The sequence below is a fragment of the Cyprinodon tularosa genome, unplaced genomic scaffold (assembly GCF_016077235.1).
Source record: "Cyprinodon tularosa strain WSP-4 unplaced genomic scaffold, ASM1607723v1 ctg323, whole genome shotgun sequence".
NCBI lineage: Eukaryota > Metazoa > Chordata > Actinopteri > Cyprinodontiformes > Cyprinodontidae > Cyprinodon > Cyprinodon tularosa.
In genome coordinates, this window is record NW_024039034.1 from 798,136 (window position 1) to 818,736 (window position 20,601).

Below are 20,601 nucleotides of genomic sequence, written 5' to 3' on the forward strand. Positions count from 1 at the left end.
CTTATTAGCCGTTTTACAAAGTGCTTCCTTTCTAGCAGCTGGGCGTGGCTTCATCCAGACACAGCCTTGGAGTTTGGAGATCAGTTTGGGAATTTGCTGATGTGGCGACAATAGTCTAATTTTTCCTCTCTCACTTAGCTGGATGGTAATGGTGATGGTGAACCTGGAGTGTTGATGACCGCTCAGACGATCACATCCGAGTCTTTGTGTACCACCACAACCACACACATCACCAAGGTATGAGAAGGGACCCAGTATTATTATCATACATACATACATTTACTTAGAATTTCTTTTAGTTGTGTTTTAAATTCAAGCATCTTTTTTTATTAAAAATTTCTTAATTTGAAATATAAATAAATATTTTTCCCACGTATAAAGGTATGGGTGGGAAGTTAAAGTCATACTGATACAGATATGCCTTTATAGCTGAACATTTAACCTGCGACCCTCGTCTGTTAAAATCGAAATGCTCACCTGTAAAATTTACTCATTTCTTATTTAGGAATTCATATTTATTAAGAATAATAAATAGTTGTTGTTGTTTTAAGCCTGAATTGGACCTTTTAGCTAACTGAATTTGGTGCAGATGCTTTTTTTTTATCATAATAAAAGGGTTTTATTTTAACCCTGGAGTAAAACAAAACAGCCTGCTTGGTTTGTGACTTTCATCCCAGCTGTTTCTCACCATTGCAAATCTCCAAATGTGAGTCATCAAAGGCCTGTCCTGCGTTTTGTTCCAGACATTAAAGGGTGGGCTCTCAGAAACGAGGATCGAGAAGCGCATTGTGATCACAGGCGACTGCGACATTGACCACGATCAGGTGGGTTTTTAAGCCCCTCAGCTTGTCTCTAAGGTTTTAGCTTCATCTCAGGGTGAGTTAACCATGTAAGGAAACTCTTAGGTTGTTGGTTTAGATGTGTTCAGTTGAAACTGTGTCAGGCTTTTAAGGTTTACTCAACCAGTCCCTTTAGGATGAAAAAAAACAACTGGTAAATAGATTTCTGGTGACATGTCCATCACGTTGCTGGCAGCAAGAATGCTCTTTTTATTTTCTTCACCCTTCATTTCTGCATCCAAAGAAATGTTGCCTTGTTGGATGTTTTTCTTTATGCCTGAATGATCTTGAGATTTTTACTTTTTTATTATTATTATTTGCCATCTTTTCCTTTAAATGTCAGATATTTTGTGGCTTTTATTCTGAATTGATTTAGTTCAAATGGATTTGGATTAAAAACTTGCACGACTCTCCTTCCATTCTTTATTTAAATTGCATGTCTGTATTCTGTTTAGCTACATTTTAGGAATTTTATTCCACTTGGAATAATTTCCTAATCTAAACCCATTTACTCTACCGGTCTTTTTATTTACCAATCTATCAACCCAAGAGAGTAAAATGGTGACTGAATTTTGCATCATGCCATCATATGATGTTTCTTTATGCTTCTTATTTAATTTATTTTCTTTATTTAATCCCATCATTTTGCCCTCCTTCCCTTCCTCTGCCTGCTGTGCTTGATGTTGCCACTATGTGGCTGCCCTTGGGTACTGCAGGCATTGGCACAGGCCATTAGGGAGGCCAAAGAGCAACATCCTGACATGTCTGTTACCAGAGTGGTTGTTCATAAAGAAACTGAACTGGCTGAGGAGGAGGATTGACTGAACTCAGGTAACAATAGTAAGAATTACAGCATATTATATCCTTCATAATTCTAGAAACATTTTATGATCCAGAGGAGGTTTCATAAAGTAATTATATATTTTATTGCAATAACATAATTTTTATTTAAACAAATCTAGCCTTTAATTTCTGTCTATTTATTCAATCAGCTTTGTCTATTTCTATCTGAACTATTTCCACAGACCAAGGGGATCCAGAACATTTTATAGATATTTTTTGTTGTGAATTAAAGACTCAAAGCTCAAATTTTCATCTATTATTGATATATATATATATTTTTTTTTTAAAATTCTGGAACTAACTTCCCACCTGAGCTGTGAATCTTCTAATTGCCATACTGACAAAAGTGAGATTTTCTATTTGTAGCGGTGCTAACTAGTATCAGCAATCCTTGCCAACAACAGCATGTTTCTCTCCATTTATAGTATCCTCAAACACTAAAGAGCCATGTTCACAAATACATATTTACAGCACCATGTGAGCCATCAAGTCTTTTCATTTTTCTGATGGGGAGTTTGGAAACAACTACTTCAGAATAAGAAGAGAAAACATCAGGAAAGGCTTCCTAAAGTAACCACAGTGCAAAAACTAAATTAAATCAGAATCAGAATTACTTTATACCCTTGCAGGAAATTATTTTCTGTTAACAGGAGTACAAATAGAGCAAAATGAAATATAATATAATAGGATAGAATTAAAATAAGTTAAAAAAAATAAGTAAAATTACACCATTCCCATATAAACAGTTTACAAAATATATTGGTATAAAAAAAGATAAGGATAAAAATAAAATAAGGATCTCAGTATATACAACCAATAATATTTACAATTCTATGTGTGAATGTGAGTAAAAATGTCTTCAAATTAATATACCGGTATATATATATATATATATATATATATATATATATATATATATATATATATATATATATATATATATATATATATACACTTTATTTGTGTAAGTGAAACTGTCTTCTGATGAATTTGATTATTAATCTTAAAAACATCTCTGAGAACTTATTTCAAATGCATTTATATATATATATATCCATTTATTTATCTTATTTAATTGGCTATAATGTTTATTCCAATGGCATTTAATGTTACTTAGCTGCTTAAGTGAAATACGCTGATTTTAATGGATTTGTGTTTGTTTTTAGAAGAATATCTACAAAGCAGTTGGTATGTTAATGGCCTCTATTTATTATGTAGAATTATGTTGACTAAATATGCATATAGTAATTGATATTTATTTTATTTTAGGTTTGAAACATTTTCTGTTTCCCGAAAAGTGGACATTTTTTCCTTCCATTTAGAGTTAAAATGTGACTATGAAGGCAGCCAGAGCTTCTGCTGCTGCAATAAAAGCACTTTTTACAGTTTTTTTTTTTTACCAGTGCTTAGTAAGTTAAGGTGGAATGACAGAGGAGATCTGTGTGTGTTCGAAGAAAAGATCCGGTATTTATCTGACCACCACAGAGCTGCAGGCTGATTGTCCTCAATCTGCCTTACAGAACTGAAAGACCAGCAGTGACTCTTCCTTCTTCCAACATCATCTTCATCGCTCTACAACGACCAACCTGGACTGCCAAAGGGAGTGAGAAGGAGGAGTTTCAGCCGAGGGGGGCAGAGGATGCCGCTCTCATTCTGGATGGTCTTTAAGACATTTGTTTTGGTGCATTTCAACCCCTTATTGCTAAAGGAGAAAAAATATCCTCACTCTCTGCAGGAACAAAAAGAACCACTTTGTTAGCTTAACATTTTTACCTTCTATTATTTTATATCGGAGCTGTAGCTTTACCTGTTTTGCAATAAGCGAGAGAATATAGTGTCTGTCATGTGTTGCAGATATCGAACCAACACATGAGGGTCATGAATCTGTCTCTATTATAATATCTGTAAATTTCATTAAGGTAAAACAAAGTGAATAACTTCAGATTGAAATAACCTTCATCCAGATTATTTTGATAGAAAATGACGATTTTTTAATGGATTCCTTTAAAAATTAGCTTTTTATTAAACTACAGATCCCATTTCCCCCTTAAAGAATCAGCGTAAATGCAAATAAAAGTAACTCATGAATCTGGTTTGAAGAAGAGAGAAACAAACCTGTTCTTTCTTTGGTTTTTTACATGTTAAGCACTCAGTAGACTAAAGCTATTTCACATAAAAAAATATAAAACTTTCTTTTTATTAACTACTAAAGGGAGGGAGCTGTGAGCTGCATATGGCAGTAAATCATCCAGGGTTTTGGATTTGATTTAGTTTTTGTTTTTGTTGTAAATGTAGCTATTCATCCACATTCCTCTTGTTACCAGCTGATGAGTCAATTCATCTTCAGTTCAGCTTACTTTTCTTCTTTTTTTTTTACTCACGTTTGATGACGATAAATGAAATGTAAAACTACCTAAACTACAAAAACAGATTGGGATAAATTTTGCAATCTTTTTTTTAATTATTATTTTTCCTTTACGCTGAAGATGAATTTGAACTGAAAATAAACAGACTTAGATGCGGGTTGATACATCTCTTGTACGAAACTAAAAAAGGAAAAAAAAATGAAGATGACAATAATAAGAGCAGCTTTCTAGTAACTTGGCGACTCCTTGGGTCTCCTCCTTCGTCAACACTAACTATTCCTATTGGGCCCCAGGGCAACATGGGAGATTTAACTGATATTTTATTGGGAGAGACGCCTGGTAAACTGGATGACAATTGGGAGAGAGCCAACAAATACCTCGTGAATAAAAACCAATTGGAGCACTGATACAAGTTAGCCTTACTCTGTGCATGTTCCAGCACATATCTGCCGTGTTTTCTGAGCATAATACCTTTATGCATGATTACATTTCAACTAAATCATTCACAATGAGGTTCACGCTAGGGAGCAGCAAAGGTACCAAAATGAAGCAACTTGAAGCTCATTCTGTCCCAGACTCAGATTAATAACTTCTATGCGCTCACTTTTACTGCTAATCTGTTTCTAGTCGTAGTCCTTCTCCACTTAATCCCAGCTGCTTCTCACATCCCACTATGTGCAGCAACCGTTAAGACGATACGATTAAATTCAGCATGCTTCACGCTTTTTATCTGCCAGTCTAGGGTAGGATGCTGCTGCTGTGTTGACTACTTTAGGTAGAAGATTAAAAGCCCAGCTCTAATCATCTAACTTTAACAGCGGATTTGTTGTAGCTGTTTTAGTGCAACAGTTTCTGCTCTATTCAGATGTGTTTTTCTAAAAGATTATTGCTGCATAAAATGCTAGAGAGGTAAAACAGCTTAAAGGTAAGCATCTTAGTGCCCTACCTCTGCGTAGATCATTATGCATTTACATGTTGCAGAATTTCACCAAATCACTCCTTTTCTACTGTTAGAAGCTTAAAGAAAATACATGTTTTTATGTTTTTAAATGGATTCATAAAATAAAAAAAAATCGCACATTCCACATAACTTTATTGAAATTATTTTAATTTGAAATAGCACAGGTTTTCCATAATGATCCAGTCTGGAAAGTAAAGCCGGTCTAGTGAAGACAAGGCTTTCTAAACACAGGTCCTACTTCTACTATGCAGCTAAAAGACATTCCATGTGGGGGAGGAGTTTTAACTTCTATTCCTCTTGTAAAACAAACAAAAAAATATAAAAAAAAGAATAAAAATCTTCTGGCAGCTTCGGAAGCTGTTAATTTAATCTCATTAAATGAATCCATATTGCCGCATCAGCTGTATTTGTAGAGTCTTTCACAGTTTTTTCAACTGGGACGGTGGGATCTGTTGCTCCACCTTCCTGATTATTTGTATTATTGCCACTGTGTATGTCGTTGACGATGAAGAAAACCCACTAAAGATCAATGTCTGTTTTGTTTTTTTACCACCTCTTTCCTGTTTGGGGTTCTGGGCTCTTTCAACCAATCACAGGAGCTTTGGGGCTGTCAGGTTAACTTTTCCAAAATGTTTGCAGCTTTAATAAAATATTCATTCTACTTTTCATTTTGATTTTAAAAAAGACATTTTAATGGATTTTAACAGTATATTTAAAACTCTGTATTCTTCACGCTTAAATCTCAGGCTTTATTTACAATGATAGCACAATTTTATATCTGCCTCGCCAGAAGGAAAAAAACAAGCAAATATCTAAAACACTTTTCTAAAGAAGCCCATTTTGGAGAAATGAACCAGCCACCTCTTGCTTCCTGTTTACATCACTGGTAGGTCATTTTGTCTAGCTGCATAATCGTGTTGTTTCCACATGCAGTCACTTCTTGCCCCTGTGTAACACTGTTCAAATAAACGATTGTTATACTCTACAAACGTGTGTTTGTTTTCCATGCATTTATTTTATTAATAATCAGATGCAAATGAAGGAAGCTGATGTATGAAAGATGAGAACATGGAACCCCGTGCAACGTATACTGCTCATTTTTTAAATTATTATTATTAGAGGTTGCCTGGTATTTCTAAAAACAAAAGCTTCTCATTTAATTTTTTTTTAGGTGCCAGGAGATCAGAGTGTCCCTTAATATTTCCAGATCCGTCCACCCAGCTGTATGTTAGAGATTTGTCCATCAGTTTAATTAATCCCTGTCAGGTATCAGGAAGTAATCCAGAACTTCTCTTGGTCAGGCTGGCATTTCTGTGCCTCTGCCTGTGGATGGCACTTTGGTTCGGCTCAAACTGGGACAGATCCGCCTCAGCTGGGGAAAAGAAAACCACAATTAAGAGGTTAGAAATGATTATAAAGAGAGTGCAAAAAGTACAAGAAGGTATTTGCCCAATGCTTTGTAGCACTAGGCTTTTAAGAATACTGCTCATCATCATGACTTAAACAAAAATCACTTTTGCTGGTCTTGTTTGGGCGGTTATGACTAGAATTAAATCTATTACTGGTGGGACAAAGAACATTCTTTTAGTTAATAATTTACACATTGTGTAGGGGGACAACCCTATTCTTTGCTCTGTTCAAGCACATCTATCAAAATTCAGTGCTATGTTTCCTGCCGAGGTCTGAGCGCCAAAGACAAAGTTATTGTATCAATACTCTTCTTCTAATCGTCTTTTCTCTTCGTGTGAGTTTTTCAGATTGAAATGACAGCAGTCATAAGCATTCATTAAGACTCCTCCATGTTTTCTGTGTTGATTTCCAATTTTTTTTTTCCTTTTGATTTCTAATTCTTCGTACTACTTTTGTTGAAATTTTCGATTTGAAATTGGTAAATACTCTATCAACATCTGAATGTGATTTTCACAGAATAACATTTTTTAACCAAATCTGCTTGTGTCAGCAGGAAGAAATTGTGTGCTGTTTTTTTTCTTTTGTTATTCTGACTTTTCATAAATGGAAAAGGTCCAGGTGGTGTTTTGCTACTTTTTTATCATGTCTCTCAGCATGGCTGCATTTGGGGAAGCCTACAGCTTGATTCCTTTTTTGACCCATGGGGCTGTTATCTAGACTGGGCCCTACTGTAGAAAAGAAATATTTTTTTATCAAATGTAAATTAAATTTTGCACCTCTTCATGGCACAGTTTACTAGTGCCTCTGCTTTACCAAAAAGATAGCCAACCTGTGTGTACATTTCTATATTTATAGCTTATCTGATCATATGAAGCACAAAATAAACTTTATTTAAAGCACAAATGAGTGGATGTTTAGCTAATAATAAAATGCGACATGACAGCCACATTTAATTATCACTGAATGCCTATAAACAAGGATTGAGCAGCCATAACTGATTATAAATGCTTCCCGCTTAAACAGCAGATGAGATTTATTTCTAATAATGGCTAATGTATTGGCTGATTCTAGCTGGTTTAATCTAGAAATCTTTAAAAAAGAATATTTTTTCCTCATTTTTAGTTATGATAATATCTGCTTATATAACTGACCATGTTTTCCATAAAACCCTGAAAAGCAGGATCAGAAGTTCAAGGCTGACATATTGGTTTATTTATAGGATGTGTCTGATTGGATGCATCCGACTTTTTTATGTCAGCTTAGAGAATAAAGGGGCACAGGTTAATTCAGCAGAAAACAAAAGAAAACTAACCTTAGGGATTTTTAAACACCTTCAGCTCCTCTCTCTCATCCTTTACTCTGATTGGCTCAGATATATAAAATTAACCCTCCTGCATCACAGATGTGTAGTTATCTCAGTCACGCGGTTAAACTGAGTACATTTAGATTAATCTCAAAATGTCATTTTGCTGACATCCAAGTTATTATTTCCCCGGGATCCAATCTTTGCCCTTTTTTTTTTTTTTTTTGCCAGGATGTAGCTTACTCAGGCCACAAAAATATTTCTCTGTAGCCACAGGCAATATGAGTAGTCGTGTCAAACCCAACAAATCTAGAGGTATAAACAATCCCTTGCCTGGTGTTTGCAGCGTGTGTGAGTGTTTAGATGGTAGCAAATCATTTCTGCTCATTCTTGTCATCGACTGCTCCCCTTTTAAACATAAAAGTAAGTTTATCTGAACCTGAGGGCAGTCTGCTGCATTGCCTGTTTAGTTACATTCCTTCATGATAAATATAACAATGTGAGTAATCTGGCTAACCTGAAATGAAAAGCTAAAATCGTGCCCACCTTGTCTGAGTTTCCAGCTGAAGAAGATAATTAGCTGCAGCAGCAGTAGGCAGACTGACAGGAATAGAAACAATCCAAAGAGCCAGAGAGGAAGAAAGCTGTCTGTGTCTGTGTTTGTGACAGTCTGTCGCAGGAAAAGGGCCAGATCAGCCCAGGGGCCACTCAGCACCTCCATGCTTGTTCTGGAAAAAAAAAAGGAGACAATGTCAGGGCTGATGTGACATAATTAAACTTAAGGCATTTTGCTTCATTAGGACATATTTGCATAATAACACATCCAATTTGACATATGTTTGATGCGATGTATAAAAACCTAGTACCGGTATTAGGGCCAAAAAGAAATGCTTATATCTGGGCTTTTTTCCCTCTTACTGTTCAAGCATGTCATCATTTAAAATAAAATAAAAAATCTGTTGCTAACCATGTCTTTATTACCACAGTTAACTGATAATCTGCATTTATTACATCTTAAACGTCAGATTCTGTGCCTCGTTGAATGAACCCATTCTCTGTGTTCCAATGTACCCTGGAAAGGTTTGGAAAAGTTTGGAATTTGATTTCACTATTTTTTCTATTCTTGATAAGGATGGAAAAAGGAAATATTATTACTTTTTTAATGTTCAGACTACACTGAAAGTCCTCCTACACTGAGGACAAAGTTGGCTCATAATTTTGTACTGGAGTAAAATGGACTGAAAAGGAGCCTAAGCAGATAGATAAGCTCTTTAGGCTAATTAATCTGCTGGAGATGGTTAGATTAACCATCAGCTCATTAAAATATGCAGCAGAGTCTGTAAAACCCAACCTCTGTGTTACTTTTCCAACTAAATATTGCAGAAAAGCAAAATGTCCGTTTGTACAGGAGGTCACAGATCCTGCTAATGATTTCTACAATGCATTTAATTAGCAGCACCTTATGCAAACAGTATAAACAGGATGTCAGCTTTAAAAGCAACATGGCTTAATTGGGTATTTGGTTTTTCTTGCATGAGACGATATTTATCTACTTAGTTTTATTATATTCAGTTTCAGAAAAACAAAATCTTAGATTTAAATTTTTTTTTCTTCTCCATATAAATGATGTGAAGCGTCCTGAAAGATGTACTTTTTACCTTTTTTATATTTCAAGTCTACCGTTTGAAGCTCATTTACAGATGCTCACATGTTTTATTTATGTTTTTTTTTCTTGTTTGCATGAGTCTCACATTTCCAATGTTCTTGAACAGGAATGTACTGGCTTCATTTCCATCCCATCTGTCACCACAGCCCCAAGCTAAATTCAGTGGGCGGATGCGCAGCAACTAACCTGACTAGCTGGGAGACCATCCTGGTTTGTAAAAACACCTGTTTTGGGTTAACATAAAACAACATGGCTCCTCTTGAAACACACCCTGCTCACACTCCTGCTGCAAAAGATGCAATCATGTTGTAAAAGAAACCTACAGCTTTAAAAGGGCTGTGGCTTTCTGTAACTATGTGAATAGAGTGTGTGGAAATTAGATTATTTACTTAAAATAAAAACCTAGTGTTTTCCCAGGCTTAGCTTCTTTGGTTAATGTGCTGCGTTCAAAAAGACCAAACCGCTCAAAGAAGCTGTTTGAACTGAAGGGAGCTGCTTTGATCATAGAGAACCTCTTAGAGTACCATTGCACAGCTACTATAAAGCTGTCTTCCTATGATAGGGACTAACTAAGCTGTTTTATCAGCTACAAATATGCTCCAACTGTTAAAAGAGATGACTTATTGATGAAATATCCTCAGGAGGTGTATAAAGGAACCAGCAGCGCATTGATGTGGTAATAAAACTGAAGGACATTTTCTCCAGGATAATCAGCTTCATCTAAACATGATTAAAGTAAGATGATCTTCAGCAGGTTTTAGGATGATTTAAATCGGACCTAAAAATGAACAAAAACATGAAAAACTCATGTATTGTAACATTTTTAGAATATAAAATCAACGCTCTTGAAACCAGTCATAGAATTGTTCTATAGGGTAACCAGCAGGAAATTAAGACTGATTTATTTGATTTGGCCTCAAGAAATGTTTGTTAGTTGAAGAAAGGTTATATTTTTTGTTAAATAATTTGAAGTTCATCATTCTGCCATGTAAAATGAAAAGTCCAAATACTGATTTCTCAATTAACAGCTTTTTATATAAATTATTAACTTATAAATACCTATTTAATACCCTATGCAATAACCTATTTATATTTAATACCTAGTGCAATAACTATATATATATATATATATATATATATATATATATATATATATAAACCTATTTATATAAATACCCATTTAATACCCTATGCAATAACCAGTTAAATAAGGGACTTCAGCTGCTGTATACTGTATATATATATGTGGATGCATTGTATATATCTCATGCACCTTTTCCTTCTTTTGAGCAAGTCTTACAAGTGAATTTCTCCACTGTGAGATCAATAAAGTCTATCAATCAATCAAACCAAAACAGCTTCATCTCAGACTCCTCTTCCTCATTTAGCATCCTAGAATATTAAAGTTTATGACTAGACAGATAGATAAAGAGTAAACATGTACGTCAAATTTGGAAGAGATGTCAGGTTGAAGCCTTTCTGACTTAGCTGGAAAAAAATTAGCTTAATTAGCTTTGATTAGCATCTAAATGACGTACGGTTTCTGGAACAATCTTCTTTGGTCATATGATGTTTGACCCCATTGCAGGAAACCAGCGCCTCATGCTTACTGCCGAGCACAGTGGAGGAAGGATGATGCTTTGGACCATCCTGCAGCCAGTGAGCCAATGATCACTCTGCTGTGCATAGAAAGGATTTTAGATTCATATTCTCAGCCAATGACTGCTTATTCTATTAGAAGCAAGCTAAAGATGAACATGTTTAGTTTTTGCTTTTAGTTAAAGTTATTTATATTGTCTTGTTCATATGTTAATTTCTTATGTTGTTAGAAGTATGAATCATTTCTGTTTTCTAATGCATCTCTAGTGTTTTTCTTTCTAAAGACGGTTGCTTTTCCATAATTATATAAAACTGTTTGATTTAGTTACTGGTTGGATTTTTTTTTTCTTCCATGTTTTATCCTTTTTGTCTATTTTTAACATCATCCAAACAATTTATGTTTCATTTGCTATAAAAACTCATTTTACACCCACCTTGTAGGTAGGTTTAAATCATAATACAACCGCTTTAAGCTGTATAATCATGATTTTCACATGAATCCCAAAACTTCTCCACTGATCTTCACAGTGTCTGAAATTTACGTTAATGTACAATAACCACCCACATGTATGATTTAGACTGGCTGAAGTGGCACAGATTCATGCTCTTGGTAGGTATTTTCAACCTGTTTAAATTACAGCCTGCATGTGAAAGAGCACTTATAGTCTGAATTTAAATTACACTCTTGTTCCTGAAGCAAACTGCCGTGAAATTAGTCTGTGTTTCACCCACTGACGTCTGGTGACAAAAGCCAACGGCGATAGAAAAACAGAGGAGGGAACTGAACAGACCTTCCTGTGTCCTCAAACAACAAAGCAGGCACTAAAACAGTCTTATTTTAGGAGGTTTTAACTCACAGTTTTCAGGATCCATCAATATGTAGATGTTTAAGTTCTCCTTCCAGATGTAAATAATTATCCCTGAGTGAAATTTTAAAGTCTGACTGCTTTTAGAAGGTGAGAGGAAATGTTTTTAAAAAGAGAAAAGCACATTGTTGCTCTGATTTCCTTTTTCAACGTATCTGTTACTGTTTTCTACTCTGCCACTGTTGTCAGTGTGAACTTTGTTCTGTTTTAACAGTCAAACCTTGTGATTAGTAAGAAGATTAGCCCTTTGTGTGTGTGTGTGTTGTAACATGGCGATACTGTGCAGCATTACTCCGAGTTCCAGTGTCCTCCAAAACAGCCGCATTTGAAAGGAGTTCTGCATTTTGTTTATGTTTATCCCTCTGAGTGAATGTGTGCAGATGTGTCTGAGTAATGCTTTGATCATTGAACCTTAGAACTTTGTACTCGCTGACTCATAAAATGCTCAACAACACAAGCACTGCTTTTTCAGGCCGCCTCTCTCCTCTTTCTGAAAAGATTTCCAGTTTATCTCAGCTCCTTACGTTTCTTTAGATTTTCCTACTATCTTTTTTTTTTTTTTTTTTCAAACAAAGTCATTGCTTCCCTTTCTAATCAGAAAAGAACAGAAAGTTTTGCCTTGGATTTAATTTGTTTTTTAAATTAAGGATATTTTATCTATGGTTATTTTAGTGCTACGCCGGAGAACATCTTCATATATTTACTTCATTCCCAATAACTGTGTAGGTTTTTTAGGTGGAATTCCCTTTTATCTTTTCTATAACTTTGCTGCCCAGTTATGGGTCTGGACAGATCTGCTAATGTTTTTAAAAGTAACATTCGGTTCAGTTTCAACTCTCTCTTCTGTCCTACATTTGATTTTTCTATTTTTTACCATCTCCCCTGCAAGTGTTATCTAGATTTATCAAATGGAAAAAGAAGTCTTAATTAACAGTCTCAGGTAACGCACCATATTTTCTACAATATTTAATTTTCTGGTAAGTCCTTCCCTTTGTCACTGTGGTTATAAAGATGGCTGCAATCATGCATGATCCTAAAAATAAATAAATTCCTCTTTCATTTAAGATTTCCAGCAGACGTCTGAAGGTTTTTCAGTGAAAACTTACTGTAAGGTGAAACTATACATAAATCCACTTCCAACCGTAGCATGATGCTGCCTCCCACATGCTTCTCTGTGGGGGTTTTGTTCCTACCTAAGGCTATCAAAGTCTTCTACAAAATAAAAATAAAAACGATAAGAGTTACAACATTGAATTTCCCTTATGGATCAATACAGTATTTTTTTTTTTTATGTAATCTAATATAATTTTTTGATGGTTATGAAGATGTGGCCTTTAACAACCAATAATGTAAACGTATTCATGTATTTGTACCAGGCATCATAAAATTAAATTCACTGTTGTGTTAATTACTATGATGAGTATTTGATCACTCAATGTTTTTATTTCTTGTTAACCAGTTAATCACATAATAACTTTATATGACAGGGTTTTGTCATTTATAGAGCAAAGTCATTATTGGCTGGAAATTCATTCAGCTTCTTCAGTGTTGCTCCAAGCCTCCATCTTGTATCTTATATCACCTTTAAATCAGCACAGTATATTTAAATAATACCAACAGTAGATACATATAAACAGGTATCTGAAAAACTATGGTGAACAGTTAGAACTAAAATATAAGACATGGACAGTTGAACCTCATTTTACCAGATTAATAACAACTGATGCTAATAGTTTAACGGCATCAAAAGAGGCTTTAATAGTATGTTAAAAAAGTGTGTATTTATGCAACCAGGTTTTTACACATTTTTGAAGAGTTGAATTTGATGAATTGTTGAATAAACAACTTGGATGTTTTGTTAAAGATGTAAACAGCTTTTTAAATAAGAAGTCTGGCCAGCAAAGAATGATCAATGATCATTATCTATACCTAAAACTTGCCCAAATATAGTAACACCTCACTCCTGACATCTTCCGGCAGTGACCTTTTGTTGCGGTAACCCAAAGGTCCCCGCTTTACAAGCAAAATCAATGGAAACTACATATGCAACCAACAACAATTATTTAAGATTTCAAGAGGACTTAACCATTGAACTTCGCGAGAGTTATAGTTAAACTGACAATGCCCACGTGCATGGCAATTGGATGTTGTAATACATCGGGTAGAGGTGAAAAAACATTTTAATCTTTCCGATTCATGGTCCTCCTCGGGTTCGTCGTTGGATTGACAACTTTAAGGATGGAGGATTTGCCATCAAACTTCTGACCAGAGAAAAAATACGTAATATGTAGCCAACATTTCAAAGGAGAATGTTTTCAAGATGGCTTAGATAATAGCACATTGTGACGAACACCAGATACAGCACTGGGACTTGATCAACAGCTGATACCGTACCGTGACGTCACAAACCGGTAGGTGACAGTAGTGTTCTTTGACAAGCATGGATGCCTCCAGTAAAGCACATTCAAATGAAATTACTCTTAATTCAAAACACTTATCATTTATTGAACAGTATGTAATAAATTTGTATTTAAAGTACCTTCAGAAGTTTAAATTGTAAGTATGAACCGACTTTTCTTATAAAATCACCCCTCTGTTCCTTTGCAGTTTAATCATCAGTGGTGTTGTGCAGGCATGTGAAAGTCTTTGTATCTGGAGGTCAAATTCAAGGAATTTAGAAAGATTTTTTTTTCTTTGGTTAAATGACCTTTCTAAGTCTCTTACCATCTGTGTACAAATAAAAAGGCATTCATTCTGTGTAAGTGTGAACAGCTTTATCTTTAATTTGTTTCCCACCAGCCATCCTCTTAACTAATAGGGGGAAAAAAACTCCTTAATAGTCCTATCAAAATGCAGCCCCATCTGAAATAACTCCACCAGATGTTTTATTAAGCATTTTCTTTCTGAGCTCCTAAACTTCCAAGCAGAAGCTCTGAATTCACCACTGAGTGGACTCTAAAGTGATTACAGAGAACAACCTTTGCACAAACCTTGTAAAGGGAGATGTATTTATTTCCTGCTCAGATGCAATCAGTGATTGTCCTCGCTCGTTGCCCCCTCTCACAGTAGGGAAGCAGGGTAAAAGGTTATAGAAGTCACAGGAGTTAGCGCTGGTCAGCGAGCCATGCAGACTGATTGAGTGATGGCATCCTGAGAATCAATTACATTGATCGCCTTTTGTGTGATCAAGAGATATTAAGCTTATTATAAGAGGTGTGTCTGTTTGTTCTTCACCAGAGACAATTCTGAAAGTTCACACACATCTCTCTCCATGAATAGATCCTTATTTCTCTGTTTCTCTCTTGAATTAATTAGGTTTAGGCATTTTCTGTTTCTGTGTTTCTCCGTTGTCTGATAAATCACCATTCTTAGCTTTATTAGGTTTACTTGGGTTTATAAGAGAGACAAAGCTTTCAGCTCCTCCAGATTTAAACAATTCAAAGTTTTAAAGCGGTTTTATGAGTTTTCTTTCTCAATTGTTCAATAAATGCCTTTTTATGGAAGAGACTGCCTTGTAAAATTTAATCACACTTATAAAAACCACAAGGAAGCAGATAATGGAAATATATTAGTGAGGGCGATGATAACTGACATGAATTATGCTATAATATTTTATAGAACAATTTAAAGGAGGAGTTTAAGGTTTTTGAGAAACTTAAACTTGTTATATTCTCAGACTGGAAAATCACCTTTTTTGTCAGGATCTTGGCACTGATGAGTGGCCTAATTACTAATTTCAATCATCTGTCCAATTCTGCCCGGTTTCTCATTACCTGTCATCTGCTTCACCTGCTCCTGCCTCTATTTAAGCCGCTTGCATTCTGTCATCAGGGCCAGATTTTTCTGGTTCTCAAGTGCCAGTGAAGAGAATGTTTCCTACTTTAGTGTTTCATATGTCCTGCTCTGCCTCTTAACCACTAAGCTTGCCTGTTCCTGTTGTGATCTGTTTGCCTGACCTGACTTCGGACTCCTGCATGTTCTCTGGGAGCTTCTAGGCAGCGCCCGCAGCATTTTGTTGGCAGCCTACTGGCTGTATCCTAACTCGTTCTCTGAGTATGGAATGAACTTGTAAACCAGGTTAGCGACTCACGTCCATAATCTTCCTCAGTTAGATTTACATAGTCACTAACCTGTGTTTCCTCTCTCCAGAGTTTCTTGCCTCAGACGTCCTAGCTGCTGCTACTGAGATCTGCCAGTTTTAAATAAATGCTTTTGAAGTTATTCCACTGTCTGTCTAGTATGCATGCTGGGTCCCTCTATACTGGGTCATTACATTTTTAAAATAATCAGGAAGCCTTAATGGGGTCTGGCTATTGTTGCACAAACGATCATGGAACCAACCAGGTCTCTTGGCCTGAGGTTCATGTTAGTTCTATGCTCAGCTCACAGGTGAATATTGCAACAGCTCTCCTCTGATGTGACCACATCTAATCTTGTAAGAATATTTTTTTTTTTAAGGGTTTCACCTTTTGGATTAAGAACCACAGTGTTGGAAAATAAACAAGAAGCTTGCTCACTAATGTCTCCCCTTCTTAAATGGTTGTAATGCTTAAAGTCTCTCAGAAATGTTACAAAAAGTTTGCCATTTACGTTAAACTATATAGTGCAAAAGAAATGTGGCTAGTTTTGGACATTACTACTTTTTCAGTACTTATTCCAGTAAAAGCAAATTATGGATCTGGTCTGAATCTGCAGTGGTTTAATAAAGAGAGCTGTTTGATCCATGTCTTACTGGAACTGAAACACTTCTGCTTCCTGTTGTAAACTGTCATCTTTCATACATTAAGAAGTTGCTCTTCATGTACAGCTTGGGTTGATTCTCTGCTTTTTTGGATGTTTAAAATACAACATATATCTTCTGTATCATTGTTCAAGTAATGTGTATATATGACTGATGGCTTTTTACATCTCTCAACTAATTAGGTATGTTCTCTTTCCAGGGTGATTTTGTCGTCTTCATGAGCTTCCCAGTTTGTGTCTCGTTTAACTGAATTTATCAGCTTGTCTTTTCCTGATCCAATTTATTTTTAAAGCAGCAAAGGTTGTTAGTTTGAAGGCATTTCATTGGACATCTGTGACAGACAATTACTAGGTTTTCTCTAACAAGCGCCAATGCGGCCCCTCGGAGTTAATGTTGACATGTGGAGTCCCTTTTCTGAGTCTTTTAACTTCCAATTAGTGCAGCACAAATACAGCTAACAGGGGGCTTGTCAGACGTTCGTTAATAGACGTGCTGCTGGGAATAAAGGCTGCCAAAAAGCCTCTGGTTTCCCATATAAACAAACTCTATACTAAACACAAGTTAGATCACATGAGCATATGGACAAAGTAAAGTAACCAGGCTTGTTTTGTTTTACATGTTTCTCAGCCTAGGGCAACATAGATTGGAAGACACTTAACTACACAAAAAAGCAATAATGTCATTTGCTCCCCCTCCAACCGCTAATTCTAAACAGACATTCAACAAAAAATGAAATAAAAAAGTTGTTACTTAATTTGTAAAAACAAAACAAGAGATTTTTTTTGTGCTTTCTTAGTATTAGTCCTTCTTTAGACCAAAGCAAGTTAGCACAAGATAAAAAGGCTGATTTGATATAAACTTTGTTTATTTTAAAGTGTAAAAAATAGGCTTGGTTAAAGGAGAGGCTCACCAAGAACAAATTTATGTCTAAAGGGATGTTTATACTCCCCACAGCAGTGTGTCGCAGTGAGCTTGATGCAGACATTTTTGATTTATGCTCAATTTTGAAGTGTGGTCTGCGCTATGTTATATTCCACGCCACAGCGCAATAAGGACAATCACGAACTAGCTGTGGGTCTAGATCCGGCTGAGGCGGTGAGGAAGTGGGGGCAAGTTTGTCCGACAATGGAGGGACGTGAGGGCGAAAAAGAGCGGGGATCCAGGTGGAAAAAGGGTCCCAGCATTCTCATGCACCTTGCTCTTTTAGCTGGTCCAACTTAACAAGTTGTTTTCCGCAATTGCAGTCATACAAGCAAAAAAAGGTAAGGTACCAAACAGGAATTATGGATAGTGTAGAGCAGATGTAGATTTGACAAATCAGAGGCCTTCTGTCTGCTGCGCTGTCTGCGGTCATCTACAATTTGGGAGAGGTGCACCAGAGTGTCTGCAGAGGGGACAGGGACGTCTCTGCGTTCATTACGCAGACAACCTAGTTTCGAAGTCTAAAAGCCAATTTATGCTTCTGAAGCATAGCGACCCCCCCCCCTCGCAGAGGTTCTGCAAGCGTTGTTGTGCACCTAAAAAAAAAATCCTGACTATGCGTTGGACGGTCACAAACCCGCACAGACCTCAAGCGGAAAGGCAAAAAGCAGCTTTAATTGGTCCTTGGTATGCCTTTCTGGCTGTCTGTGTGGTAGTCCTTCTCGATTCGGTGACAGGGTGCGCCATTTTTAAAAACGGAGCAACAACTGCAATGGACAACTACGTCGAAAGGTTAATCGAGGAGGTTCGGAAGTACAAATACTTGTACGATGCCTCAGACAAATTATATAAAGATGCCAAGGTCTCTGCCAAAACAAAGTTCTCATAACCATCCGCCAAAGGTCTCGCGAGTTCTCGAATAGGCTCCCCCTCGCACTTTGGTGGGAAACTGCTGTTCTGGACCAACAGTGCAGAAGCATACCAGCCAAACTGGTTCTCAACCAGATGCAAGCAACATTCGATGTGTGCCGTTTAATCAGCCTTTAGCCACCACACACAGCTACAAAACAAGGATTTTGCACCAGAATTTTAAGTAATTATTTATTTTTGCACGGTGAGAGAACTGTTTTCTGATATGACAAGCTATACCTCTAAGCTACACATTACTCAATTAATATTCCTTTGACAATTTTCTACTAGCACCAGGCAGGCTGTCACCATGCGACTGTGTCATAGTGTGAGAGCGTGCACATGCTGAGGGGAATGCCTTCAGGATGATGGTGATAGAGAGTGACAAGGAATGAAAAAGTGTAAATGTATTTTAACACATTTACATGAATCTCTTTTCCTATTTCTTTGCTTGTTTTTCCTGTGTTTGTGCTTTCCTGATTATGTTTGTAGAAATGCTGGAGGAGACCCTCTCCAACTTTACCCCTCCCTCCTTTTCTTGTTTGCTTCCAGTTGTCATAGCAACCTCTTGGCCTTTTTAGCTAAGTTTTGTCATGGGTCGCCAATGATGCTCATCTCCATAGTAACCGAGAGTTTAAAAAATAGAGAGATTTAAACCTTACCTACCAGACGTGTGACATTTACATACAGACAGAGCATGCATATAATAGAACATTGATGAGTCATGACTGACAGAATACTATGCATGTGTCCATGTACCATCGGTGGAGCTTTGTTAATTCAAAGAGTACGCAGCTGGGGAGCCTGATCTCTGTGCAGCTGAAGTATGTTCGACCCATTCTACGTGCACATTTTCACCGATCCTATTCATAACCTTTTCAGACAGGTGTCTAGGCACATCCAAGTATTAGACGTTGTCCGGTTTGGTGACCAGCAGATTCCACCTCTCCTATTTGCCTATTGAAAATCATCACCTACAGCTGTCTCCTGTAGCTCGCCCTGATTATGTTGGGGAGGCAGTTCTTGCCTCAAGTTAAAGAATTCAAGTATCTCTGGATGCTGAGGGTAAATGAGAGGCAATGGAGCTGGGAAACAAAATATGTAGTTATGATTTGGATGTAGTTATATGGATATGAAGGAGCCAAAAGGTGCAGCTCTGGATTTACTGGTCAGTCTACGTTCCAGCCCTCACCTACGGTCATGAAATCTGGAAGATGACCAAACGAACCAGATCAGGGTAGCTGAGTACTACCTTAGGAAAAGGGTGTAGAGCTTATGGCCATCTGAAAGAGGCCCATTGTAGAGCTGCTGCTTCACCACATCGAGAGGAGTCTGCTGAAGTGGCTCAGATACCAGTTTTAGATTCTCACTAGAAGCCTCCCTCTCTACCTCCCTGGGCGACTAAAATTTCTGAAAATAATTGTAGATTTGCTTTCATCCAGAAATAAAAAAATACATACAATCTGAAATGCATACATCTAAATTGATGTGGTTAGATTTTTTTTCCTTTTGTTAGAAGCTACAGAGAAACTATTTATTTTTTGTGGCAACATCAAGTTTCTTGCATATTTTTTACTGTATATTTGAACACTTTTATAAAAAAATATAAAGGTTCTTTATTAACCAATTAGTTTCTCATCATGGACAACACTTTTTTTTAGCAGAGCATACAATGTTTTAGTGTGGCTTAAAGATAAATGTTTCGTTTTTAATTCATGTAAATAAATTTAAAAAAAGATAGATTGGGATCATTTTTCTTTTGGATTACCCAAAACTGTCCAGGTTTTATCCATCAGATCCAAACCGTTGCCTTAAGATGAAAGGAAACTGGTTGGAATTTCCAGGGACATCTCAGAAAGAGGGAAGATTTAAACCTTTCATAAACTGGTGGAACACCAGCACCATAGTCAATGTTGAAGCCAGTTTAACAGTACCCAGCCCTGTTCAAATGACCAGCTAACCATACAGACAAGCCAAACACCTTTGGGGAAAAGCCCTTGATGCTTATGTTGGTGAAGATTCTCAGTCATCCAGGTCATAGTCATTCCAAAAAAGTAAAAAAAAAAACCCACTGGACTTTGTTCGCGAGTTTGAAGATGTTTTGCTTCCCATCCAGGAACATTTTGAATTGAAAAAGCTTCCTGGATGGGAATCCAGTGGATTGTTTCTTAACTTTT

The 20,601-nt window shown here is 36.5% G+C and overlaps 1 protein-coding gene and 1 long non-coding RNA gene across 2 annotated transcripts in view; one reads left to right on the top strand and one right to left on the bottom strand.

Annotated features, from left to right (window-relative positions):
- The window catches only part of epb41l2 (erythrocyte membrane protein band 4.1 like 2), a 57,239-nt gene extending 51,241 nt beyond the window's left edge, over window positions 1-5,998 (top strand). The window contains exons 21-24 of the mRNA XM_038293242.1: window positions 139-237; window positions 744-824; window positions 1,556-1,670; window positions 3,203-5,998. Of these exons, the coding sequence (XP_038149170.1) occupies window positions 139-237; window positions 744-824; window positions 1,556-1,660 (285 nt within the window). The 3' untranslated portion in view covers window positions 1,661-1,670; window positions 3,203-5,998. The remainder of the gene's footprint in view (window positions 1-138; window positions 238-743; window positions 825-1,555; window positions 1,671-3,202) is intronic.
- On the bottom strand, window positions 5,136-12,058 carry LOC119788676. The gene is made up of 3 exons (XR_005281501.1): window positions 11,845-12,058; window positions 8,269-8,450; window positions 5,136-6,381 (listed from the first exon to the last, which is right to left on the bottom strand). It is a non-coding gene; the product is annotated as an uncharacterized LOC119788676 (long non-coding RNA).
- Window positions 12,059-20,601: the final 8,543 nt, after the last annotated feature.